The sequence below is a fragment of the Gymnogyps californianus genome, chromosome 11 (genome assembly GCF_018139145.2).
Source record: "Gymnogyps californianus isolate 813 chromosome 11, ASM1813914v2, whole genome shotgun sequence".
Classification (NCBI taxonomy): domain Eukaryota; kingdom Metazoa; phylum Chordata; class Aves; order Accipitriformes; family Cathartidae; genus Gymnogyps; species Gymnogyps californianus.
In genome coordinates this window covers 12,883,282-12,910,839 of record NC_059481.1, presented here as the reverse complement: position 1 = coordinate 12,910,839, position 27,558 = coordinate 12,883,282, and the positions used below count along the sequence as shown (strand labels likewise).

The 27,558-nt window shown below is 39.0% G+C and overlaps 1 protein-coding gene across 2 annotated transcripts; it reads right to left on the bottom strand.

The window, feature by feature from the left end:
• Nucleotides 1-65: 65 nt before the first annotated feature.
• SPPL2A (signal peptide peptidase like 2A) lies at nucleotides 66-27,558 on the bottom strand. Of its 2 annotated transcripts, XM_050903248.1 has the most exons (16): nucleotides 27,431-27,558; nucleotides 23,123-23,242; nucleotides 21,697-21,879; nucleotides 20,775-20,864; nucleotides 17,304-17,437; nucleotides 15,024-15,175; nucleotides 12,772-12,868; nucleotides 11,363-11,464; nucleotides 10,580-10,661; nucleotides 10,183-10,257; nucleotides 9,420-9,476; nucleotides 9,209-9,262; nucleotides 8,676-8,775; nucleotides 7,762-7,839; nucleotides 7,260-7,420; nucleotides 66-447 (listed from the first exon to the last, which is right to left on the bottom strand). In XM_050903248.1, the coding sequence occupies exons 1-16, from the start codon at nucleotides 27,482-27,484 to the stop codon at nucleotides 373-375; spliced, it is 1,614 nt and encodes a 537-aa protein (XP_050759205.1). In that variant the 5' UTR covers nucleotides 27,485-27,558; the 3' UTR covers nucleotides 66-372. The 2 variants fall into 2 exon arrangements, with proteins under 2 accessions (XP_050759205.1, XP_050759206.1); XM_050903249.1 differs by lacking the exon at nucleotides 9,209-9,262.

Below are 27,558 nucleotides of genomic sequence, written 5' to 3'. Positions count from 1 at the left end.
TTTTTTTTTTTAATGAAACTTGACGTGTCTTAATCAAAATTAAGAGAACATTCCATGCATCAAACTGATATGGGCAAGCAACTTTTATAAAAATATACTGTATAGAAACACATTTGGAAAATTGCATAGAAAATATCCTTTTATTTAAATCAAAATAAGGCACGGGTTTACTAGCTATGGTTTGGCTGTAAAAATGCAAGTCTGTTTTGATTACTTTTATGTTATTAACAATATTTTCCATAAAAATATAGATGCGGGAGTAAAAAACCCTTTTACACAGAGTAGGAAATACTCTATTGTAAAACTTCACCAAATTTACTGTAATTCATTTGTAGAAAATTTGAATACTATTTTAAATCAGGATCCTACATGTTATTGTCCTCCAGGCTGTTCACTGGCTGATGCTGTGCTTTCTTCATTTCCTGTATAATCCAGGTGTTCCATCATCTAAATGTAAAAAGGGAAAAAAAAAAAAAGAGATGGCTCTTTATAAAGAAATACTGCTTTTCCCCCATTCATCCAAAGTATTTGTTAGCTAAGAGAAATATAATTAAACATGTGTTAGAGTGCATTTTAGCAGCATACAGATAGGAAGTCCTCTACAGATCAGAAAAGTATTCAAGCCAAATAATCAAAGCTCTCTCTTAGCTAATGCTTTCCACTACAAAAGCATTCTCCAACCAAAGATCCAAGTCCTCTACAAGAACTTAAACTTATGAGTCAAAAGTGTCTCAATTATCAAGGAAAAGAATTTTTCAAAGACGTGGTTTGCAGAACTGGAAATAGACCCTAGGATCCTACCTAAACATTTACAGGTAGCAAGCAATAGCTTGAATAGAAAAGACTAGCTTTCTCTTTTCATGACTGTAAAGGCTAGCTATATTACAATTAGTAAAAGCTAACTGTATTGGCAACATTTATTTGTAAATTTTCCTTTTATTTTAAAAAGGATACAGGAAATGGAATTGTAAAGTCCTGCAACAGAAGAGAATCTAAACCAGATTATTATATAGACTGATTGTACTTTCCAATTAATGTATCTGATTAGGTCACCTGAATAACCCAAGACAACGTTGTACTTTTTTAAAAAGCAGCCTGTTTCCCTATCCACTGCTGTATTGCTAGAGGGCAACGAAGGCTCTAGTTTCCTCCCTGGGACAAGGCATTGAATACAGAGGTACCACACACACTTGTTAGCATGACAAACCGAGACCCATCAGTTTGAGGGCTTCAGAATTAAGCGTAATTAACAAGAGGCCAAGGATTGGACAGTTTTGATAGCTGGCAAACAGAGACAGAAGATACAGAAGTAAAACTAATGCTGAAAAACAGAACACGTCAAGGAGCTCATATGCCCAGCGTGGCAGGATTATTAGGACAAGGGCATAATGCTTTCAGCATCAAAAGGTAGAAAACCCTACATACGTTCTTCCATAGTGGCATATCCTGCCTAGTAGTAAAAAGGCTCCCTGTCTTTCTGTAAAACAGCTGCTCACCGCGTGGGTTCTGAGCTGGGCAGATTTCCACACGACGAGGACATGACTGCTTTCTTGCCTTACTAGCACCCGCTGGAGGATCCTTGGCAAGACCAAGCCAGGCTCTGACACTGCTGTGTCATATGCACTTTAGTGTGGTATAATTCTATATATAGGGCAAAGAGAGTAGTTCCAGTAACTTCTCTCTTCTTCTCTAGCCATGACCCACCTCTGTGCCATACCTTCTTTTATGCCAACAGAATTGTTTCATTGCAAGGTACACAAACATACCCTACTAAAAGCAGGTTTGCTTAAACAAGCTGTTTCCCAATCCAGACGCACCAACACGCCATGCAGTAAGTTGAGATGACAGTTCCAAGGCAGAAACAAGTCACTGGGACTTGGGTAAGGCTTAGGAGAGCCTAGTGGCCACAATATCAATCTGACTAAAACCAGAAAAGGTCTTTCACATCCCTCCCTTCATGTATCAGAATTAAGACACTAAGAATTAAGGCAGGCACTAGTCTTGCCAATACACCTAAGAACTGAGTTATAGCAACAGCACGCATTCAGTCCAACAGTGAATACCAAGCTCCTGTACTAATGGCAACCTTGCATTCACTTCAGTATATCTAGAACTCTCCCCCTGCACTGTGACCAAAAACCCACATCAAAAGTCACCCAAAGCAAAACACTCCCTACAATTACAGAAGTCAAACCATCATTTTGAATGAGGATTGAAGTATTTGTTTCCAGGAAAAGACAACAACAACAAAAAAAACCCCACACAGCATTATATTACATCAAGTAATGCCATGTATCCTCCTTCATCCTAGGGAGGATCATCTAACAGCTGGCGTAGAGAAGGTAGTTTTGGTAAACATTTTTGTAAAGTGTTTCCCTATTAAATTGACAAGATGCTTCCAGAAGGAAGAGTTAACGCTATTTGCAACAATTCAGTGTATCCCAAAGTCAATTACTCTTCTCTCAATCCTACAGGTAAGTAGCACAAAATGTACTTATGCTGGAGATCCCACCTGTATTTAAACTTTAAAGCCTCTGCTTAATATATCAAATTTTTAAGTTAACTTTAAAACCAAAATGGCTAGTAGAGCATAAAGGGTGTTTGGGGTTTTTTAATATACATAAATGTTACAAGGAAAAAAAAAAAAAGCAAAAGCCACCCCACCCCATTTCTAGTCTCTCCACCATATAGAAGAAGGATAGCCCACAACTGGAAGTCAGGGACAACAGATGCCTTTCTAAAAGTATAAGATTGCATTAAGCAGCTTCTTCTACAAGTGTTATCTCAGTTGTAGGTTCTCTCATGACAACCCCATCCTCAAAGCCTCAGCAGAAGCTGCAGGAATCTTTACGACAACCAGCAAGATGAAGGCACCATGCTAAAATCCTGGACAAAGTTGTTGTTTCAAGCCTCAAAAGAGCCAAAGCAATCAGACTGTACATTGTGGAGAGCTGATGAACATTTTTCAAGAGGAAGAGATTCAGAAGCTTTTCTCCCCCATCTGAATTCCTGACAGTTCGGGGGGGGGGGGGGGGAGGGGTGTCAAGATAGCTTTGTAACTAAAATACGTTTATGTTTAACCTATCTCCTAACATGGTGAGCTATTAAAAACAAAAAAACCCAACCAAACCCCCAAAAACCATACACACAGAGCCAAACTAGAAATGGCAATACAAACGCCTGCCTGTAAAAGAGTACATAGTACCTATGCACACACTTGCCTGCAAGATTCACTGTGATGATGTTGCATTTACATAATTCTTAACAACTTCTAGCTATGATTAATTTGCAAGTATCTAAAACTGTGATTTAAAATTACAGTACTAAACAGCAGGTGCACGCTGTGTAACATGCCAATGACAAATCTGTTGATTTATTATTTCAAAGAGAGATAAGAAAGCTTGCTAAACACTTCAAATTGACAAACTCTAAAAAGTTGCAAGACTATTCTATCTAGAAGACTTCAAAAGTTGCATTAGTCCACTAGATTTTTCATGATGTTACTAAAATGATTTCATAGCTTTTACTGATACAAAAACCAAATAGTATTTTTAAATTGAATCAATAACTGGGAAATAAGCGTCAAATTAGTTTGTCATGCAGGCATACATGAGGAGTGTAAGCAATCCAGAAAAAAAACTAGAAAAACCTTTATTATACACTTCACAGCAGCAATACTGCCCATTTAGTGGTAGGAAAGTAGGTACGTTACTCTCCCAAGAAATCCCTGCGCTTCAGTGAATAGTTAAAATGTTTTTCTGTGCAGCAACTCATTACAGCTCAAGACTACTCCATAAAAAAGCCACACACAGCATAACTAGAATTTAAGACTGCATCATTATGCAGAAACAGAAATGCTCTCAGCTAAGAATTATGGGACCTCAGAGCTATCTTAGGGCGTCAAGTATTTCCCATATGTATAAAGTAGAAACTGAAAAACTGATTTTAACAATGCTATCCAAGAACTTGAGTGCACACAGTAGGACAGAAGCATTTTAAGTTATAAAAATACAGTCTAGCCATCTGATTTTAATTTGCACTCAACCACTCTCACTTCCTAACCTCTTCTTGGGTTTGTATCTAATTTCTTTATTATTAAAGCTTTTTAATGAGACTTAAATTGTTAAAGTACTCTTTATTAGAAGAAAGAAGCTAATGAGAAAAGTACTTTGTAGTTCAGAATTTAAGACAGTCAGGCAGAGTTGACCATCTCAAATTGTCTTCAGTGTACAGGGCAGACAAGCTACGCTTTATAAATAGATCTATAACTCTAGACTGCCGACTATAATTCAAGATTATATTTAAATGCTTAAATTCTGCAAGAAGTTGAAATTTGAAAGCTTGCATTGCTCTCTCCATGCTGTGCTTGAGACAGCAGACAGTTAAAATAAAAATAAATACCATCAGTGTTAGCAGTCATGAGCTACAGCCTAGTAAGGTTAAACCTTCTCACTGCAGTCTAGAAGCTGCGCAGCAGCAAGACCACAAAAGCTGGTCCAAATCCTTGCTCCCTATCCCACTGCAAGCACTGCAGACAGTACAGGATAAAGTATACTGTTGAGTAATAAGATGATAGAGGGACTGCAGACATGATTACTAAAGGCAAATCATAATGCTGAACATTATAAGAGAGGACAACAAAATTGTTGTTTAGCACTAAGCAGGTTTTCATGTCAAGGCAGTGGCACAGAAAAATTAGGTGAAGGACTTCCATATAGGTAACAGTAGAGGAACTAACACCAATTCTAAATATTTGAAGACACTCCTAGGGATTTGGGAAATTATAGAGTAGAGGCATACAAAGCCTGCCTTCAGGCTTAGGAATCATGGCTCCATTGGTACTCTATATTAAGTTTTCCCATATTCCTTTAAATAAAGAAAAAAACAAATCCACCTAAGCATAAAAACAGATTTATAGCTTGTCTTCATTTCTACCCTCTTCTATTGAATTACTCAGAAAAATTAAAAAGAAGATAGATGCAAAAAAGAATGAAAAGAGGAAGCAGAGGGGGAAAAGAAAAAAAGAAACCATAAGATTATTAATAAAGTTGCATTAAAAGAAGGCCATAATCACACCTTGTAGCAAAGGCTCCTGGAGGAGTCCGATACCTAAATAAAATTCATTCCATTATTAAAATCATATACAACAAAAATCAGAAAAACCCAAGACTCAAAAAAGCTAACTAATGGACTATAAACAAACAGCAGCATTCATGAAGTTCAGTCACCTGATACACTGTACATGCTCTTGTACCTCTATTCTTAGGACGCTTTGCTCTAACAAGTCTGCAAGGTTTCTCTGTTCCCATGCGGGCAAAGCAAACCTCTACAGAAGTCTGGTCACCCTTGTCAATGGGGCAGCTCTGCTCCAGTCCAAGTTACCACTGTTGTAGCAAAAAATAGTCTTCTGTCACCTTTCTACATCTTTCCTCCTCAGAATGAGCACTGAAAGCTGGATATTTCGATGCTGGCGTTGTGCGGTTTTTTGGGTTTTTTTGCGCGTGTGTTTGTAAGTTCAGTAAGGACAGTTCAAAATACAGCTTTATGTGAGGAGGACAACATATGAGAAAGATCAACACTGCAGCATTCTGAGAGTGCGACTTGAATAACACCCTCTGGAAAAAAATTAATATAGAAAAAGTTTTTCAGAAAGTTACAGAAAAATAGGAGTTAGTAAAGTTACACAGAGGTGTTCAATCACAGACAAGTCTAACTCAGGGGTGATGGAGTGAGGGTGGAAATCAACATTTTAAACTGTGCCAGAAATGAAGTCATCTGACCTCAAAACAAGCTGAAGTTCAGAGCAGTTTTAATCCTTCAAGAAACCAGTTGGAAGGCCATGAAATAACTACTATGGCAACGTAATTCTTCCAAGTATGAGTTTTGCTATGAGAAGTGCAAGAAATTTTTGTCGCTAAAGAGAGCTGCCAGATTTACTTAGGCCAATCTTACTTAGAACTCAAGTGACGAAAATAAATTGCAAAGCTTCTTCCCCCCAACAGACCCAGAGTTACTGAGCTTTATATATGTGACACTGTTTATTTTAGAATAGCAAACAGTCACCAATTTATATACAAATGCATGGTAAGCCAAATTCATTCTGACCTACAGAGAAACATTTCTATCCACTGGACCTACGAAAGGAGAAGAGTTGTTTTTGTAGACAAAAAGACAGGGTATCTAGTTAAAGCTGAAGATCTCCTGAGTAATTTCATACCTAGCCAACCTCCAGCTGAAGCAGGTGTAGAATATTAGTTAGATCAACAAAAGGTAGCGTTTAGCTGATAGTACTATAGGAGCTGCGTGCCTGCGGTTTTACATTTACAAGAATTACCACCACCTTGACTTCCATTGATGCACTTAAACCTCGCAATCCAGAAGTTGAAAAAGCAGGAGCTGCTCCCTTCCACCATCAACCTCACGTCACCCACCTCCCCCTGCGACAGACTATCCGTTCTCTAAGCTGAGTTCAACACAGCCTAGATACAGGTGATAGTTTCTGAATTCAGACAATATTGGACTTTAGGTCTCAAACAAAATTTAGAGTAATCTCGAGACTGGTCTGTCTTACGATCAATGCCAGCTCGCAAGGGCTACTGGCGCACTCAGGTACTACAGCAAGTCAAATCAGGGGGAATGTGCACATGTCAACAGGCACAGGCAGACAGCTGGTGGGATTTTAAGGACTGCAGTTCCTGGGTAGTGTTAGAGATAACCAAAGGGGAAATGCAGAACACCCAAGGCAGAGTGCACACGCTGTGACAGAAAACAGTTTTACACCCACCCAGCTATTTTGCTGCTGAATGCTCCATATAATCCTGATGATGCAGGACATCAGTGATGCATGGAAAGTTTCTAAAATTCTAGTTGATCACCAACTTTTTTGAACTGTCTCTTAATACAGGACTAGTGCGGATTGGAATCTGCATGCTTAGTTCAGTGACTCATGTTATACCACATCAAGATGATAGCTGAAGAATGTTAAAACATGAAAAAACATTTCAAAGAAAATAAAACAGAACAAACTACTTTTCCCCCATGAGTACTGAACTAGCTATTTCATCTCCCTTAAGCTTTGTTCTGCCATGTCAACTACTAGACTAAGATTTTCTAAGAGTAAAGACTATTTTTCCTTATTAGTTCCAGAAGATAACATGAAGACTAGCAAAAATTGGACTGTGGGTGATACGTTACCAAGTACTTAGAGAAGCATATACTCAAAGGAATTAACAACAAAATACTCGAGGCATCCAGCTTACCTGGTAACTGCTTCCTTTCCAAAACTTCTTCATCTCTTTGCGCCTCCAAGCAACAAGTGAGCTAGTAATGAGTGTACATGGTACAAGATAGAGAAGGGCAGGTTGTCCCATCTTCATTAATGCCAAAACAATGAAAGTCAGCACCATACCAATGGCATAAGCTATAAAGAGATATTTATACATATGCAATCAAGAACAGGCGAACTTTTAAATTAAGTCACTCATTTAGTAAGCCAGAAGTATTTTTTTTTAAAGTAATATCTTCCTTGTTAATATAATTGAAGAAAAGAGGGACAATAGGTTGCTCTGTATTTGCAAGCTTTCTCAAAGCAACTGACTACCATAAAGAATACTCACCTTAAACATGGGCAGGCACATTAAAAAGAGATTATAAAGAGATTCTTGACAACATTAAACCTTTACCTGAAGAAAACTATCTAGTTCTGCCATTTAAAAAAAGCTAGCATGAAGAGTAACATTGCTGAAATATCACATGATTTACCTATTGTACAGGAAATGTAGTATACAGAAGATGAACTTGTTTGAACATCAAATCTTCGACAATAGGCAACCAGAAGCCCTTGGGGGAAAAAAAAAAAAATTAATGAAATATTTAGCCGTGAATTTTTTTCTCCCCAATCATCCAAATCAAAACAGCATAAAAAGAATTTATAGTAAGACTTCCCATTCCTGTATGTTATCTTCTTCCCATTTATTTCTGGAAAGCAAAGAACCAGTTTAAGAAATCCTACGGTAAGCCTTGAAAATCAGAGCCACAATGGAAATACAAGCCAAGTAAGCTTGGTATTAAAAGGTTTTGTTTTTTTAAGCAAGCTAATTACATTGTGCTATTTTCAATTTTCTAATGCAGAAGAGTAACAACCTAGTTTTAATATTTTTCTTCAACAGGATTTTAATACTCGCTCTTAACAATCAGCAATTTTGCTTGCGTGCTGTTCACGAGATGGTGCTTTGTGCCTTACTTAAGTAATTTGCTCAAGACTCCAACTATGGCAAAATTCAGCTCTCCTGAGAAAGATGGAAAAACCTGATAATACATTTTCCGTTACCTCACCTCTAATTAGGTAGTCTAGGATACGAAAATACTATGAAGTCACAGAATACTTGCTTTCTGTGAGATTTCGATGAGATTTAGTTAATACTGACAACTGGATTTATCTGTGGGACTTGTATTTACACAATACAGTGCAATAGAAAAGCAAAAACCCTTCACTATTTAAGTGTTCTGTAACATACTAAGCTTTCTTCTATTGTGGCATTTGTTGTATTCTGCACTGACAGATCAAGGCAAATTGTTGCATTCGATTTAGTAATTACTTTGTAGATATAAGTCAGTTGAGAATCAAACCCAAAATATTTAATCCTAAGTTACAATTGCCAAAAACATTTGCTCACCTGGGACAATAATGTCTCCAAAACCCAACAATGAAAATGGCATGTCGCACAGTGTCGATGCAGAGTATTCAAGTCTAGGCACTCTAATAACCACAGGTAACTGTAAAACAGTATTTCAGAAGCCCACATAAATCTAATCTAAAGCATCCTGGTGTTTTGGATTTTTTGTTTGTTTGTTTGCTTGAATTAATAAACAGTTTTAATATAATTAATTTATTGTTAATGCAGAACTTCAAAATAGGTAGAACCTAAAGTAAAAACCAGAAACCAACATAGAGAGTGGATAAAGCTTAAGGCAACAGGTAAGCTGGAATTTCAGATTTACAAATAATATGCACACACCAAAAAAAAGTTAAAACAACATTTAAGCATATAATGCGAATAACAAGTCTGGATTATTAACCTAACTATAGAGTATTGATCAATGATATCCAGGCCCTGAAGAGAAATTTGGACAGTCAGGTTTTCCCCAAAAGAATAGTCTTTTCAGAGGGAATCATTTAAAAATCCAGTATCTGAAATACAATCCTTACTTTCTCATGGGGAGCTGAGCGTTCAGCAGGGACTTCCACCAAGTTTCCATCATTCTAGGATCAAACCCAAGTCAACAGGTATTTAATACTTAAAAGAAAATAGCAGAAGCTGGCTATATTTTGTGAGAAAGTTATGCCGAAAAGCAAACTATGAATTAGCTATGCAGTGTCAGTATTTTTATGTTGCACACACTAAACCAACTGTTCGTACCTTTTCACTGTTTCCAAAAGGACCAGCTGCAACTTCAACCATTATACTTGCCCCATTCTGAAATTAAGGTTATTTTTCAAAAGTTAGTGGTTTAATATACCAAAACGTTCATACTACATTTACAAAAACTGCTTGTACCTCATCTTACAATTCAGGATTGGAAAAATCCTGAATATCAAAAGGAATGCACTAGTACCGTACAGTATTATACAGTATTGTTTTGCATTAAAAACATGTAGTCCAGCCTAAAATAACTGTTTTAAAAAAACCAAACAACAAATCCACTAGATGTAGCTGGAAGTTTAGATAAAAACGTGTCAGCTTTTTCTGCCATGAGCTTTCTGCTTCAAAGTAAAAGAAGGTATGCTTGCATACAGTTCATACTACGCTGCAAATGTGCACTGCAGAAAATACTACAGCATGTTCCAGTATACGGGTATTAAAACGAAAAGAAGGAAGAAAACTGGAGGACAGTAATTTCTCATCCTCACGCTGTCATACAATTGGGGACAGCTTACTTTTGGCTATGTGACTGCTGAAAACTTAGTCATTTAACAAAATTTATTGCACCTACACAAGCGTTACGCTCTACGGCCCATACAAGATGAAAATTTAGGCCACTGCTGTCTTAAATGGGGAAAAACAAAAGGAAGTCAGCATTTCTGCATCGAGCATACTGAAAACACTAATCTGTTTGACAAAAATACTGCCCCAATGACCAGACATTTTTGTTTTTATTTTAAAGATAAATTCACAGACATACCTTTGTGATAAATGGTGTTATGAAGACAAAAAACACATCATATAGAAGGAGAAGGCCTAGAAGTATCACACAGGACTGGCAAAAAAAGAAGAAAATATTACTGTAGGTTTTCAAGGACTGCATAGCTAGATTCTGCTACCATTGCTGTACCGCCATGTAAAAAAAACAACAAACCAACCAACCCCCCCAAAAACTACAAAAAAAACCCCAACCCCCACATGTTTTTATTCTGGAGTAACATTTAGAAAAGGATTAATTTCTTTTAATAATTATTAAAAATGGTAAAGATTTTTTTTTTTAATATATATTTCTTGAGTGCTGAAAACCTATTTCCTGACACTAAACTTACAGATTCATGGCATTAGAATACTTTCTTAAGGTAAGCAACTCACAGTACCTTAAAGTTGGGCATTTTCAGTGTTTTAATAAAGTTTAGGCAGAAAGCAACTCCCAAAATATCTTGCAAAATCCAAGCCCACCTAAAAATAAGAACACAGTTTTACACATTGTTATAACTACTGCTGGAATCTAAGTGCAATAATGATTTTAGATTTTTCTGGAAATAGCAAGATCGCAAAACGGATTGAAAAGCAAGAAATTAGTTTTTAGGAAGTATTGCTACCAAAACCACACAAATACTAGTTTCAAGATGGTCAATTTACACTAGCCTCTGACCATAAATAGGTAACTGTTCTTCATCAGTGTGCTACAGAGAAAATGAGTTGAACAGAGGCCATAACAGGGCCTTGGTGTTCACTTGTATGATTCCTCACTTGATTGGAAGCCCTACTTAACATCTGGCTCAAGATGCTACTTAGGATTGTACTATAATATTTGTGTATTTGTGGTCCTGTGCTTCCACTGGACCATAGGAAGCATAGGTCCTATGGTCCCTATGGTATTTTTGCACTTTTTTTCCTTCTGTGACAGTCATTAGCAATCAAGCTAGTTCTTCCTCATCTTCATAATTTTTTGAAACTTCCAATTACCACACAGTTCATTTGTATAGCTTTGTTCTCTATTATTCCCATGCTTATTAAGCTTCATAAATACTTTCATGACTTTTTTGAAATCGGCACTGGAGTTTAGAAGGATGCTATGCTCCAGGACTAGTTATATGATGGGAAGTTCATTAATGGCAATTATTCGTATTACTCTTAAGTCAGAATGCATCACTTACCTATCTTCATTTCGAAACACTGCCCAGACGACAGCTGCTGCTATGCAGAATACAGCAAGAAAAATAAGCCTCACTTCAATGTTTTTGTTGCAACATGCAATCCTAAAAGAAAATAATTAAATTAAAAAAGAAAGCCTGCAACAGCCAAAACACATGCCTGTGCTACCATGGGTCCTTAAGCTGGCAAGGTGTTCTCATCCTGAGAGCTTCTCCTTTGCCCGTTTGTTCCGTCCAGACTCAGGTGGCATTATTCTTGCAACTGCAGTACCAGTCCTTCTCTGGGCTGCATTAAAAACATGCCCACAGATAGTAAGCCAAGTTGGGCTTTGATGGCCAGTCCTTATTTTAGCAAACACATCCAGGGAAGGCAGCAAGCAGACGAATTTATTTAATCCATTTCTCTCATGTAACAATTATGCCAACAGAACTATGTCAGTGAGGGACAGTCATGTCATAATTCCAGAAAGGGGCGGTGGTGGGGAAAATCAGATTTAGGACACATAATACAACATTAAAAATGGAATAACTATGTATTGCAAAATTGTGAGCCAATATCTGTTTCTACTGCCTACTCAATTTTCTGGGACAGTTCTTGAACTGGTATTAACTGACAGAAGTAATGCCTGTCCTGCCGCTTACACAAAACCTGCTGTCTTTTCTACCTGATCTCTACCTTTGATGGGCTACTGGATCACCTGGCACTAATATCCTGTATTAAGTAACATGCAAACATAATCTTAGGCTTCCAAGCTTATAAGCATTGTTCTTTTGGGGAAAAGAACTATTTGTTGCATTAAATGTTAGGGTTTTTTAAACTGCAAATACAGGGGAGGAAAACAGGGACATTCCCATACTCACTAATATCTGCAGGATATTTAACTTGGAGTAGTAAGAAGAGGCTATCTGAACACTGATAACACACTATCCCAGTTAGGACTGTAACCGCTAACTTCTAACACAGAGGACATGAGCAATGTGTTGCCTTCGCAAGAAAAAGTTAAAGCTTGGTCTGTCACAGGTACAGTACAGATTAACATGAGGGAAAAAAACCCCTCTGTTGCCTATAGCATAGTACTTGCTCAAAACAGGATCAAACGTGCAAGATCCCCCCTGACAGAGTTCCTTGATGAACAAAGTGAGCACAACCTACAGGTGATCAGAATTTTGTAAAACTGAGCTCAGACAGCCAAGCAGAGCCTTTCAGCTTTGATTACAGCAATGCTTTCAAATAAAGGTAATGCAGCAAATCTCCCACAACACTATTTTAACTGTTGATTATGCTATGGATACCTTTAATATCTATTAAAGGAGCTTGTAATTTTGTAACAATCCCACACACTAAACCATACAGGAAACAATCTGTCAAACACTACCTTGAGTAGCAACCAGAAAATACAAGTGTACAATACCTGCACTGCCCAAATGGTATTTCTCCTATCAATGCCGCAAGACAGTTGTATAGACTCATTGCAGATGCCAAGCAGAAGACTGATATTATAACATACACTAAATAAAAAGAATGGAAGATGGGAATCAGTGACAAAATACAATAGAAAAAAAATAGCAAACAGGAATCAAACACAACAATGTACATTTGATATAAACTGTTAACAGTTATAGCACTGCTCCATAGTCGTTGGAGACCTATAGTCAGCTGATTACAGAAAGTGCTGAATTCTGAGTGTCTCTGCCATGACAAGAGTTCTCATCCAGCAAAGACCTGACACTTGAATTTTTTGAATTGAAAACCTTTTTCTTTATTTTTCCTTCCTTTTCTTTAAGAAGAAGTATGTCATCTGTTACTGCTTTCATGTACTTTTATTTGGTTATGGCTAAAACCAAAGTGCTATTTTACAACTACCAGCTTTCTCAATTTCTGATAATACTCCTCACTTCAACTTTTCCCTTTAATCACTTTGTCTGCTTATGCATAAAAATTTCAGCATCCCCAAGATCTGACTGATGATTTAGGTGGCATTTTAAGATACTAAACACCCCATCCCTTCCAAAAATTTCTATGTAGTTAGGAACCACCTGGTTAGGAAAAAACTCCGTATTCCATATTCTAACTTATAATATATTGTGTATTCTAACTTATGGTAAGCACCCTGAAATGTGGACAAACAATAAAACCAGTTGTCTGCTAGTTGAGGTTTGGTGGTTGTTTTGGGTTTTTTGGTAATGAAGGTCTGGCTAGAAAGCAATTCTGATACCTATAAGGAGATTACTGAAAAAAACAGGCAAGAAAGGTGGATTTTATAGTTATAACCAAGATCGTGTGCCATTATGATCTGTTAAGCCCCCAACAGGCAAAACAAGAAGTTTTGCACAGCAGGTTCCTCTGAAGTCAGTAAGAAATCAGCTGTTTAGGGAATCTCAAATTTTGAGGCAACAATGCAGAATTAATAATGCCCGAATACTTACAAAAAGAAATACAGAGAACTCCATCATGGAGCTCAGCTTTGCAACTGGCTTTGTGCTGGAAACACTCCTTCCCTAGTACTTCAGTTACAAAATTGATCTTAACTCCAAGTACTGATATTACGACTTACATTCACACACTATAGTAGTGACATATCAAAGCAGGGTTTTTTTGGTTGCTTGTTTTTCATTAAATACAGATTTTTCCCTGGGACAGCATGTCATACCGTGGTAACAGCTTCTTTACCTCCAAGAAATTTCACATATGTCTGCTCTGAAGTGCACAGAACTAAGGCTTCTTAGCAAAAAGCTATTACATATTTTCTTTTAACCATCCACATTTCTTCCTCCCCCTAACTAATTTGTTACTCCTCTCCCTTTCTCCTTTAAGAGGCCTTTTTCTTCACTTCTTCCTAAATCTTACCTGAAACATCTCAGAGTAAACAGGGGACATTTTTAACCTACATCTTTTGATCACGTTAAAAGGTTCATCAGGCTTTTAGTGGGACAAGTTTAGTAAAGGTAACATTGCCCATAGTCAAGATAACAAAAGCTAAATAAAATCAGAAGTCAGGATGAAGTTTCTTTTGCAGAAGCAGGAGGTTAACCAGTAACAAATTCTAGGAAAGAGTGCATTTAGGAAGCTGTCAGAATGAAAGTTACATTGTTCGTACTAAAAAGTGTAATTTAAAACAGCGTACATTTTCTGGTTGCATGATTTGAGGGCAGAAAAAAAAATATCAACCAACAGTTTGGAAACTACATTTTACTGGAACTGCATAATTCAAGAACTTAGCTTATTGCTAGTATGCTTGAGTTTATTCCTTTATGGTAATGCCATTTCACCTGGTACTTTAATTAGGGCAGTGCAACCACAAATGCAACGTCAATATAGCAATACTGAACAAAAGCTTCCACTCTAAACACTAAGTTATCATTGCCATCCTCCCAAGAACATCGACATACATCATATACTTTTTTTACTAGTCGCTAGTCACCTCTCCTCCATGTTACTTCATTCAGAATAAGCACTGTCAGTGCAGCCTTTGTAAGAGAGCAGAAGAAAGGTTCTCTCTTTTTTAAGTAGCAACTACATCTTTTCAACTCTCAACTCACACATGGAGAGAACAATTAAAAAAACTACATTAATTTTAGTTTAGAAATCTAGCTTTTCAGACTTAGACACCTAATAAGATCATGCAGAAAAATAAGTCAAATGAGATTATCCATTGTTTCTTACCTAACCATTTGTAGAAGAAATAAAGTAAGACCAGCATGACACAACAGATGACAACAAACAAGATGACTGTTACAGGGGTGAAAGTAACGTTTTCTTCCTTCTTCCGTCTTGTTTCTCTCTCCCTAGGACTTGCTATTGCTTTCAAATTCTCACTGTTTTAAGAAAATGACAAACACATTTACCTCAGATGAGAGATTATGAAAACGTTTTACTATCACCAGAATTGTTGGTTATAAAGCATTTAGACTGACAGCACTTCAGTCTAATCCTTCGTACCATTATTAGAGTTAAAAATACAGAAAAATGGTATGCTTATTGTTTGAGTTTCTCTCCATTTTTTAATGGAGATAGGCACTTCTAACCTAGTATAGATCACACAGAAAAGATTCTTAACTGCCCTCCTTTCCAATTGTGTGGTGATAGCCAACTTTAAGGAGTACTCCCAACCAAAACCCTGATCCATGTCAGGAAAAGTAGTTCGGTATCAAAACTCTTAAACTCCTTTTCAGGATGCACGCACTCAACTCCATTAGCGCATCACCTCTGACTACAAAATTTCTTGGGCTAAATGTAGTCAATCCGATAAATGTGTCTATGATAAATCAAAATAATGGGTATTACACACTGTTTTAAAACCTCAACTATAGACATTAAGTGTCTGCAAAACCCATTCATGTTAGCAGAATGAAGCTAGCTAAGTACTAGTTCTTTTACCCTGACACCTCATAATTACAGAGTAAGTGAAAGAGAGGGGGTGTAACTGGGGATTTTCACTGGGAGTAAGATTTCTGTGCATACATAGTCCATATTTATACCTCACCATGTAAAATAAGGAGACTTAAATTGTTGTGTTTGTTCTTTGAGCAGATAGCCCTACTACTCTTCAGTACAGATGCTAGTGCAACTTGCCCATCAGATAGCATGTTCCTGACGAATCCCAGGACCTACCTACAAAATGCTGAATTCAGCACTGAAACAGCTACCTTCAAAAGAGAAAAACCAACAGGAGTAAAGCACTTTGTTAGATGAATCACCTTCTCAGAGGACATGCTTTGAATAAGCAGCTTTTTAAAAAAAAGCTCACCCTAGATTTATGAAAGTGCACTTCAACAAGTTTAATATAATTACATCTAGGCATTTTTCAGTATGGGAGACAGCATCACATTTTGTTATTTTAGCATTCAGTGCAGCCACACCCTATAGCACTGCAGGGTAAAAAAGAAGCATAATCAGATCCAACCTTTAAAAAAAAGAAACACACCCCCCTCTCTCCTTCTACTTCTTTAATCTCTTTAAAATCACTAGATTTGCATAACTAGTGGGAAAGAGGAAGCTGTTGTTATCACATGCAATCCACTCCCTGTTGTTCTGGGGAGCAAAGCACTAGAACACCACTGAGAACGAGAAGCCCTAGGTAGCAATGCACACTGGCCCATTCAGTGTACACGGACATCCAAGAAACACTGCAGAATAATACCACGCTCTGAAAGGCCAGCTATATCCAGTTTAACTTCAGACTAAAAACAGTTCTGTGCATCGAGTGTGCTTCACTTCACTAAACAAAGCTGCACAACCCTCAAGCACAGTGCAGAAACCCCTGCTACCCCTCGTTTCCCTGCATTTACCACGTTCTACACTTCCACTCCCTCCCCTTCCCTGCAGAGGGACTGCTGCTGCCTCCTTGCCCCTGCCTGGCTCTGTTGCTCCACCAGATAACACACAAAGCTGAAGCAGACAAGCCTGGTTGGACCTTAACTGAAACCACCCAGACACAACTAAACCGCATTCCCCAGTGCTCCTAGTGACAGGCGCAGTCCAGAGACATCCCAGAGGGTGCTGCACAGCCAGCTGGGATGAAGCGGTTGTACAGATCCCTGCCAATGCAGACACTACATACAACTACATATGTACCTCTTGGATCACTGGATTTTAAAGATGTCATTAAAATACCTACCTTCTATCATGGATATTGGAGTATTATGATGCTAGTTACAGGGTATTTTGTAATTTGTCAAAACGTTAACTCATTCTTCCTCCCAAGAGCTGCATTATCCTTCAGGGACTTTTACAATCTACTACTCAAGGTTCCTCAAAGACCTACAGTGATTTTTCAAAGGTTGCAGTGCTCAAGCATTTCATGGCAGAGCAGCTAATTGCACCTAGATCTTCTAATTTTTTAACTACCAACCTAAAACCCCATAATTTCTCACTGATCATAGTGACAGTTTTCACAAAATTTGTACTCCACGTACTTTAAGCAGTTCCGTTTAACAAACTTACAGTTCTGCTATGCCGCTCCAGTAGCCTCCTAGCGCCACTGTAAACACAGCAATTAGGAAGATGACAACCATACTGCAATCAAACTCTGGCAGAGGTGGTGAATACAGAGTCACATTAACTTCATTTCCAAGTGTCTGAAAAATAACATACAAGTTGGTTCATAAGGACAACAAAGAAATTATATTGCTTATTTTCCAGCAAGATGCACATCATGATTTCCTGCTCTTAACCTACGCAATGCTGAGAGCAAGTTTTCAATTTACTGCACAAGACATCCCATATATTTGCCTTGGTCATTGTAAAGAAGCAATGCTTTCCATGCTACCTTTCAGGATGGTCAGGTTTGAAAACAACCCTATTACTACCGCCGTGGAAACAGATTAATACCACAAGGCAAAATGGTACTTCTTTGCATTCTTTCAACACTTCTGAGAAGTTGTGCCTCTAGCCCAAGTGCTTTTCATCCTGCAAACATACCAAGTACTATCAAAGACGTCTGCTCTAGAGGAAAGCGTATCTGAGTCAATCAACTTGAAATACAAACTCACAGGTCCACTGAGATATCAGCAGAGGTCTACCTCTAGCTCCTGAAACCACAAAACTCACAGTTCACATACAGGCACAATGGTTCAGACAGGACACAGTGAAAACTCAAGATGGCAGAAAGTTATGTACCAAGAGCTTTACACGAACATGATTTGAGATGGATTCAAAAGAAAGGAAAGCAATTTCATGCTACTTAAAAAATTTAAGACCAAAGTTAAAAAAAAAAAAATCAGCTGAAGGACACTGAAGAAGATGGGAGGGAACGTGGAGACATAACTGATACTGAATTGTACAAAAATCTTGAAAGCAAAACCAAGACGCTTCCATTTGACTGAAACATGAGATTTAAGAAACAAAGAAAGGATGATAATTTGACAGGAAATGGAAGGTGGTAGGGAAGAAAGGTTTGCTGTTGTAGTCAAAGTAAGTCAAGGCATCTAAAGAAATCCTGCAGTGAAAACAGACTTCAGAGATGCAGCAGAAAAACAGATTTGTTAACAGCCTGCATGTGGGATAAAGGCAGGAGAGGAGATGAACATGCCAGGCAGGTTTGGCTAGAGGAAGATCAAACTGGCAGTGGGACTGAATGGGAAGCTGAGTAGTGTAGTGGAATACACTGGCCATATGTGAAGAAAGCTGATTCATTTCAGCATCCAAATTATCTAATTACAGATATTAACCTTACTGCAGGCTAAAAAAAGTCAGAATCATTCCTTTGCCTGAAGTTATGGAAGTTCAGAAAACAAGAAAAATAAATTCTAGCAAAACATTGCAGTTATATGAAGTGGGACACAACATTAAATAAAGGCAAAAAAACCCTATTCAAATTACAGCATCCTGTATGTAGAAAAACCAAAACAAAACCCCAAACAAATGAAAACACAGACACAAAAAAGTGCCACACCCCCCCCCCAGAAACCTAAAGGCTTACACATTTTTAGTATTCAATTCCAACATGTCTTAATCCAGTTTTTCCTTTAAGTTTCATAAATCTTACAAAGTATAATTCACATTAGAATCTAGAGTGACTGGTTCCTTTTGTTCCTATTGTTCTGCTCTTCACTAAAAACTTGCAAAGTCTCAACTTCCACCACAGGGAGCACTAGAATCAAATACATTGCATCAGATAACAACTCTGCAAGAGCGCTGTCCACTTACTAGAAGGTTTGTAACACTCTGCTATTGCTATCAAGACTCATGATATACCTGACTCGAATGGTGAAAGCTAACAGAGGTGAAGTCTTTAAGAAAAAGCAGAAAGAACGCTTATACAAACTATCCACCCTCAGACTGGTGCTGTCTGTCTCTTCTAAATAAAAGGAGAAAATTGGAAGCCTTGAAAAGAGTTAAAACAGAAATACAACTGTAGCAGGAAGGGTACAATGGCTGCCAGCTTCTAAGCAGCACATATCATTCAAACCAACAGCTGCCAGTGACATGACAGAAGGCTTTGGCAAAAACCACATCAGAACTAGGAAAGGATCACTTGTAGTCTAGGCTGTGTTCCTCACTACTTTTATGAAGGCAGTCACATTATAAGACAAAACCAAATTCTTTGATTTAACAGCAGTATGAGACATCATCTGGCACACTAATCTACTAGTAAAGTTACTTTGGTGAATTACTATAACTATACAGAAGTGATTCTACACGACACCACCCCAAGCAGCAGTAGGCAATAAAGTAGTGCAGAGAAGATTCAGAACACATTAGGGATCTAACCTTGCCGCAGTTCCCTTTTGTGTTAGTAGGGCATATCTTAAAACCACTCACCTAAGCAAAAAACACTTGTCTTACTTGAAGGAACAAATTTGAAGACAAGAGGACAACCTGAACCAAAACACAGTATTCATCAAGACTATGGCAGACTGAGGACAGTCATCACAAACCTTCAGTCGTGTCAATGCTTGGCAAGAACCGATCTTTAACGGGGAACAGACAGTAAACAACCAAAGTCCTATACATCTATGGTTTCAGTTTGTATACTTACCTAAGACAACCTCCCATGGCAGCTCTGAAGATTAAGAGCAGAAATGGTGACGTGAGCTTGCAAATTCAATCCAAGAAGCTAAGACTACACAGGTTAGTGCTAGCCTCTGCTATTCACAGAAGAACACGTGCAGTGCAACTCCTGCCTAGCAAAGCTATTTAACACCAAATAAAAACGACAACAACAAAATAACAGAAAAAGCCACACTGAAGAACAGATACTGTTTTCTTTAAAACCCTCTGCAATATTCTGTATCCTAACATTACATGTCAAGGAAAGCAAACTCCAAATACCCCCAAAACAAAGCCCCCACCTTATAAAGTGTAGGAGATACCACAACTGCCACATTTTAATGACACACGCTTGGCATCTCACCATGAACTCATCAGCAGAAACTCAAACTATACTGCCTACCTGCTCTGTAACAGATGCTGTTATGCTACATAAAGAGAGAGCTCATCATCTGGCAAAGACAAAAACACCCTCACACCTTTCTCAAGATCCAACCTGATAAGGTACCGCTTGCCTGAAAGATATCATGCCAGTAGATACAAGCTCAACTGTTCTAGCTTCTCTGCTGAAGGCACAGCCCTCTCAGGCTATAGCTCTTGATGTATGTCAGGCATCTGCAATTGTATACAAGTCTACTGGAAGGTTGCTTATCTTGTTTAGCAGGAAGACTTCTAAGATTACACTCCCTCCAGTTAGGTATTATGTTTCTCAGTGTTCTAATTAATCATTCTCTCAAATTAACCTGAATTAGGAAGACTAGCACTCCCAGGACTTAATAGCCATCCTCTTCTGTGAAACTGAAAGCAGTATCTATGCACATTCAAATCAGGTAGACATCCATATCAGACCTGAAATTATTTTATTTATTTGTTCAAAAACCTAAGTTTATACAAATCATAACATGCTGAAGTTATATTACTTACCAGCTGCATATCTACTATGTCACTATATCTTATAAGAGCAACTGGAAGAGTCACATCTTCAAAATCAGTCTTGTTATCTGAAAGAGGAGACTAAAAGAGAAAGTGTCAGTGATAAGTATGTTGATCCTATTTGCAAAGCAGGTTAGATCCCTAAAAGCAGATTATCCTTTAAATTTCAGTGTATTTGTAGGGAAAAAAAAAAGAAAAAAAGAAAAAAGAGCTCATTCATCACCTTTTGCAAAAGGTTAATGAAGACAGATGTACTTAAAACTGGTGATACTACCAACACATCTGGATTCATAAAGTTCTTGTGCTTTTAAAGTATTACAAGGGATACTCAAAACTGTTTTTATTCTCTATGCTTTTAAAACAAGATTAACTTTTCATGATAATCACACAAATTAATGTATGTACAAATATTTGTACATACATGTTGCAGCTGTAATAGAGAAGAAAAAAGCAACAGAAGTATCTGTAAAGATACCTCAAAACACCTTTTTTTATTTCCAATTTTGGATTACATTTTCCTAGCTTATTTTTGGCACGTGTGTCTAAAACAGTATCACCTAAGATTACAGGGAGTTCAGAGTACACTAAAATTAGGGAATGATGAAGACAAGCATTTGTATTCAGAAACATGATTAAAGATACAAGGAACAGATTAAAAATACAATTCAGCTGTAGATACTTTTAGATGATAAACACAGTGTTGCACAGAGCTAACTCAGAATGACCCTCTCGGTCTCAGAACAGCAGTTGCACCAGCACTGTGGGGAAGGTTAATGACTCATGCTGGAATCCCACACCTTGCTGGGTCCTCTGCTTTTGGAGTTTCTCTCAGCTAACCCTGCACAACACTGTATCGGACCAAATAGATAAGACACTATTTCACTACAGAAGAAAACTATATGTTGTAACTTACCAGCCTAGATTTACTGGCAATCAACAGCATTTTAGCACCCGAACTTTGTGCAATTCTTGCTTTCTCCAAAAAAGTGCAGTTTCCTCTCATCACTACAACTGCTTTGTCCTTCATTAAGCCAGAAGGAACTTCGGAAGAATTGCAGAGTACTGTAGAAGTCAGGTTTTCCAGAGTCCTGAAAGTCTGCAGAGAGAAGAGGGAGAAAAGGAACGTGATGGAAGTGGGGAATTTGATACCGCAAACTAATCCAGAAGACTACGTTACTATGCTCCCTAATTTGAGGTCTGCCAGAAAGAGGTGTAACAGAAAGGAATCATTAATTCAGGAATATAATATCAGAGCAGCAGTTTCTGCAGCCTGCAATACTGAGGTACATCTAGAGCAGCATATAGCTGAAATATCTGGCTCTTTCTAAACGCAATTGCACAGCAGTTGTTGCTGTAATTTAAACATAAGAAACTGGTTATATAGGAAAATCACTGCTTGTAGTTCTGGGGAATCCAGGGTACACTCTGTGGTATTTCCAGGCTTCACAAGCCAAAAGAGCACTGACGGATACAACATAACCAGAGTTCTGAAGTATACTACTTGTTCAAAAACAGTTGGCGAGCCTGATAACATATTACTTATTACAAAAGAATTAAAAAAAAGATATTTCAATCCTTATTTCAAAGTTCAATTTCATATTGACAATTATTTTTAAATTATTGTCAGTTTTCTTTAGTTAGTCAAGACATCCCAGTGGCCAGAGTAGCACAGCAAAGATGTTTGGGGCAGACAAATGATTTTTACTCTGTTTTACATTGAGTTAACCTGCTAACGAATGACAGGAGGGAATGGAGAGAAGAGTGCCTTGATTACTTCCAAACACAAAGTATTTCCTGTTTAGATGAAGAGCGCCTAAAGAAAATTTGTTTCTGCCTCACTCCCTGGTTTGGCTCAAACACACTCAGAATGATGATAACACACACGGCGTGATGCTACATTCCAGATAATCTCCTATTCCACCACATGTTTTCAAGACAATTAAACAGAAGATCAAACTGATGAACCAATATAAGAAATCTGTTTCACAAGTTCACAACATTTTTGTAAACAAATAAACAGAAGTTTTACTCCCAAATCTAAAACTTAGGCATATTGATAACACCTGAAGAAAAAAGTTAACCGTATCAGATGAATATGTGAATGTATTTAAAACCGGTTCTAAGAGCAGAGAGAGTATCATCTTTGTAAACTTTAGAAGCTGACTTTTTAAAGTACAGAAATGTTCACTATAGATTTGGGGGGGGACAGGACGGACACAGAACATGTGTCAAAAAGGTAAATTAACTTTTTAACTCAAAATTTTGAAGACCAGTTACAGCTGACCCAAATTCATATTGCAGTCTAGTTTTCTTAGGGAGTATAATTATAAACTACTTACAGCATTGTCCAGGCTCTTTGGAAGAGATATCCAATTAGAATTGTAAATTATGCAGTAATCCTTTGTTACTGGAGGTACACCACTTCCCGAAGCATGTAGGATCCCCTCATTCGCAGTTACCTACAATAAACCAGAGTGTTCTGAATTAAACAAAGTTCAGAATATCAGTTGTCCTGGTTTCAGCTGGAATAGAGTTAATTTTCTTCCTAGTAGCTGGTATAGTGTTATGTTTTGCATTTAGTGTGAGAATAATGTTGATAACACACTGATGTTTTTAGCTGTTGCTAAGTAGCGTTGCTACTAAGTCAAGGATTTTTCAGCTTCTCATGTCCAGCCAGCAAGAAGGCTGGAGGGGCACAAGAAGCTGAGAGGGGACACAGCCAGGACAGCTGACCCAAACTGGCCAAAGGAATATTCCATACCATATGACGTCATGCCCAGTATACAAACTGGGGGGAGCTGACCGGGAGGGGCGGATCACTGCTCAGGAACTAACTGGGCATCAGTCAGCGAGTAGTGAGCAATTGCACTGCGCATCACTTGTTTTGTATTAATTATTTTATATTATTTTATATAATGATTGACTCCATGAGAGATGGGTAGCTTGAGAACAGGATGGAAAACTAGTAAGAATCTAGTCACTAATGCTAAGTATAATGCTGCTTATCCTCATTTCAAATACAATGTATTTGTTACATGTACAGTTCATGTCACCAAGTAGAACACCATCAAGAAACCCAGGCAAATTATTTCAGATTCTGTATCCTGTACTTTCCCAAAAGTATAAAATTTTACAAAGAAAGCAATTAAAACAGTACATGGAAAAGAGGATTAAAGTCTTTCCCTCCTTGCAGACTCTAGAATTTCCCCTACTGATAAAGGTATCATATGGCAATTCCTAGGGGTTTTTTTATCAAATAACTGTAAACACAAAGAGATCGACTAGTGTACTTTAAGAAGAATTTGTGTAAAGGAAATACTGGTGTCCCTTAAGATTACTCTCAGAGTCCCTCACGTAATATGATTTCTGTTATTTACTAATACATATGAATTTTAAAACTTCTGATAATTTTAGTGATATATACTTCTCCCCAAGCATTAATATACTAATAAAGGTCAGGTACCTAAGTGGATAAATGAACAGACTAAGGATTAGATGTAGCTACAGCTGCAAAGTAGTGAAAACAAGTAAGCGTCGTTTGTATTTCAAAGTGTCACCTTAAAAAGCTGGGAGATGATCTCATTTTGACTGTTTTTCTTGAGAGAGAAACTGACCTCAATATCAGGAAGTATCAATAGATTAAAAAAAAAAATTAATCCTGTAGTAAATTCCATGTTTGTCTGAAAGAATACTGAGATACTAAGCTAGAAGTACACATGGGTAAGGGGGGAAAGCACAAATATTTGTCAGATATACAATGCTAATCATTAACAGTGCTATAGAGGCATTTCTCCTCAGGCTAGCACATCAGCATTCTGTGGCAAGTCAGAACTAGAGAGAAAAGAAAAACATGTGACGATACTGTTTCAGAGGTTTATGTCTGCCTGGTTTGAATAGCAAAAAACCTTTTTCAGAGGAATCTATTATATTCGCCATAGCGCATGAACATCTGCTGGGAGAACTGTGTCAAAGGGCCTGAGCACGTTAACTGTTTAACATGTAACAGTTCTTCAGCTGTCAGCTAAAATAAGTTGTTCCATGATTTATGATCATCACAAAAATTATCAAGCCTCCCTCTTAAGTGCATTCACCTAGAAGTACAAACTAATGGCAAATTAAAAGCAATAAAGACTTCCAACAGGTGCAAACCCCAGATGTTTCCATCCCTTAAAAGCTCTTTCTGCTTCACGAAGTAGAATAATAAGTGTTTTCTGGGTTCCAGGAAATCAAGTGTTAATGCTACAAAAGCGTAAGTCTACCTAGGAGTGATTACTTGCTTATTTGATAAGCGTGGTTTTTGTTTGGCAAGCTTCCCTTCCCTGGGTACGAATCAGGGAACACAATTCTTGCTCACGAGGTGGGGGGAGGGAGGACCAGAGCGTGACATTTACCCTCACGTATACATTGCTGAGCTCTAAAGACAGCATTTAGAAGTTAAAAATGAAGAGAAACACTACATGCTACACCTCACTTGGAACATCCCCACTGAAATCCTGTTGCATCCAGCTGAACTTGTATTATTTTCTAATTGCTTCAGTATCCTTCTTTCACAACAGACAAGGGCTACTAGTTTAGGTACATGGCCTTGCAGTCAGCTGTGCCACTGAATAGTACGTAACAAACCTTACCCTCAGCATACATGTAAAGTAAAAATTTCTTACTGAGCACATTTTCAATCTTGTTAGTTCAGTAGAAGACTAAGAGTGTGTCCGCTAAACTGCTCCTGAAAAGATTAACCTGCTTCCATAGGCTGATTTGCTCCAGCATAAAAATGTTCCCACGTGGAGTAGAGGCATGATAGCTGTCCTTACCTAAAGGGGCATCATCATCTCCTTTCAGTTCAGGTTCAGACAATTCCCAATGGCCCCTCACCTTCAAACAGATTTCTTCCTATTTTTGACAGGTGATTCCCTTATCGTATTTCCTTCCTTTACCACCTTGAAACATTTCTTGTATAATTCCTTACTTTTGACAGAGAAGAAGACGTCTCATACTGCCTCTTAGTCCTTATTTTTCCTAACACGTCCCTGTCACTGCAGGGATAGAAGCTTGGGCTGACTGTTGAGCTTTGGAGCACACCAGTAATCCCACCACGTAGAATACTGAAAGTTATATGAACCAGTGGACACGGAGACCAAACCAAGCCTATATTTACAATATCTGTCACAGCATCTGGATAAGACATACAAGAAACTCAAAGGTTTCAAACAGGGAGAAGGTATTTTGTACGTAGCAAGTAACAACATAAACCTCACAGAAATGTAAAAAGGTAGGAAAAAACTAGCCACGAACAGAACAAGCATCGTTTCATAGTTCTGCCAGTGGCCCTGTGACACACACAAACTGCCCCTCCTTCCCTCCGGGCACTGCGACCCAGGGAAACCAGTGCCCACGCTCAGAGACTGGTCCTTCCCCGAACACCTCCCACCTTTCCGAGCGCTAACTCCCCATGATGTTTGTCTCAGGATACTGTTCCTGAGGCTGAATGACCTGGTCTAATGCTCACCACTGCTACAACTGCATTTGTAGAGCAAAGGAGGAGGCAGGACACAGGGCCTGGAGTCTTACAGGAGGGCAGGAGAAGGCCCTTCCCTTGTGAGCAGCAGCAAACCACTGAGTTAAGGAGCAAAGCCACTCTTGAGAAAACCCCAACACAACTAACGACAGCTACGTGGGACTCACAAACAGTGAGGGAGCACTTCGTAGAGAGACACAAGCTAATTCACCAAAAGGCGTTCTCAAGGCACTAACAAACTGCACTGTGCACCTGCTATTGAGCATATCCAGTGGTGACTTCCTACACAGGAAAGTACTCTGCATTCTGCCTTACCAAAACAAGGTAAAAATTATGTTGAAAACAAGCAAAAACACAAACAAAAAAAACCCAACAGCAACACAACTTAGTGGAGCAGCATTTAATGCAGATATGCCCTTCATACTGCTTCAGCCAATTACAGAGGTTTCTGGCTTCCCCATTTCACTACTCCATTAGGCAGAAAGCAATCTATCTACCAGATTTCCATGGCAATACACACCTGTGTGCAGAGAGCAGCTGCAAAGATGTCCCATACAGGAACCAAAACGGCACTTAAGATGAACATGCCAAAAGCCAGGACACACACACACACACCACGAGCTTCCCCCCTTCCCCAGCACCCTAATTTAAATACCTCTAGAAACAACATCAGCGTTTATCAACGCAGGCACCCGGGACATTTTTTATCCAAACCCACCAACGCGTAACCGGAGCCCGGGCCGGCCTGCGCTCCCCGGGCACAGGGGAGAGGGCAGGGGCTCGGGGGGGAACCGAGGGGCCTTGCCCGAGGCAGGCCCGGGACGCCCGCAACCACCCCGGGACACACTTCAGAGCCAAACCGCCCCGGAGGCGTTTGGACGGGGGGGGCCACACACCAGTCCAGCCGGAGAGCACAAGAGCTACGCGGACCGTGCCCGCGGCGGTCGGGGTCCTCCAGGGAACGGCTCCAGGGCGGTAAGGCGGACAGAGGAAGCCCCTCGGCCGGCAGAGGAGGGGGAGCGGCCCGGCCACCATCCCGCACTCGCCCGGGCCGCCACAAGCGGCGCGGCCCAGGCCGGCCCGGCAGCCGGGCCCCGGCGCCTCCCACGGCGAGGGCAGCGCAGCCCCTTACCGGCGGGAGCAGCAGGCCCCACAGCGCGGCCCACAGCAGCCCGGCGGCTCTCATCGTCCTCAGCCGCTGCCGCCGCTGCCTGCTTGGGGAAGGACCTCGGCTGAGCTCGGGCTCCCCGCGCCCGCCAC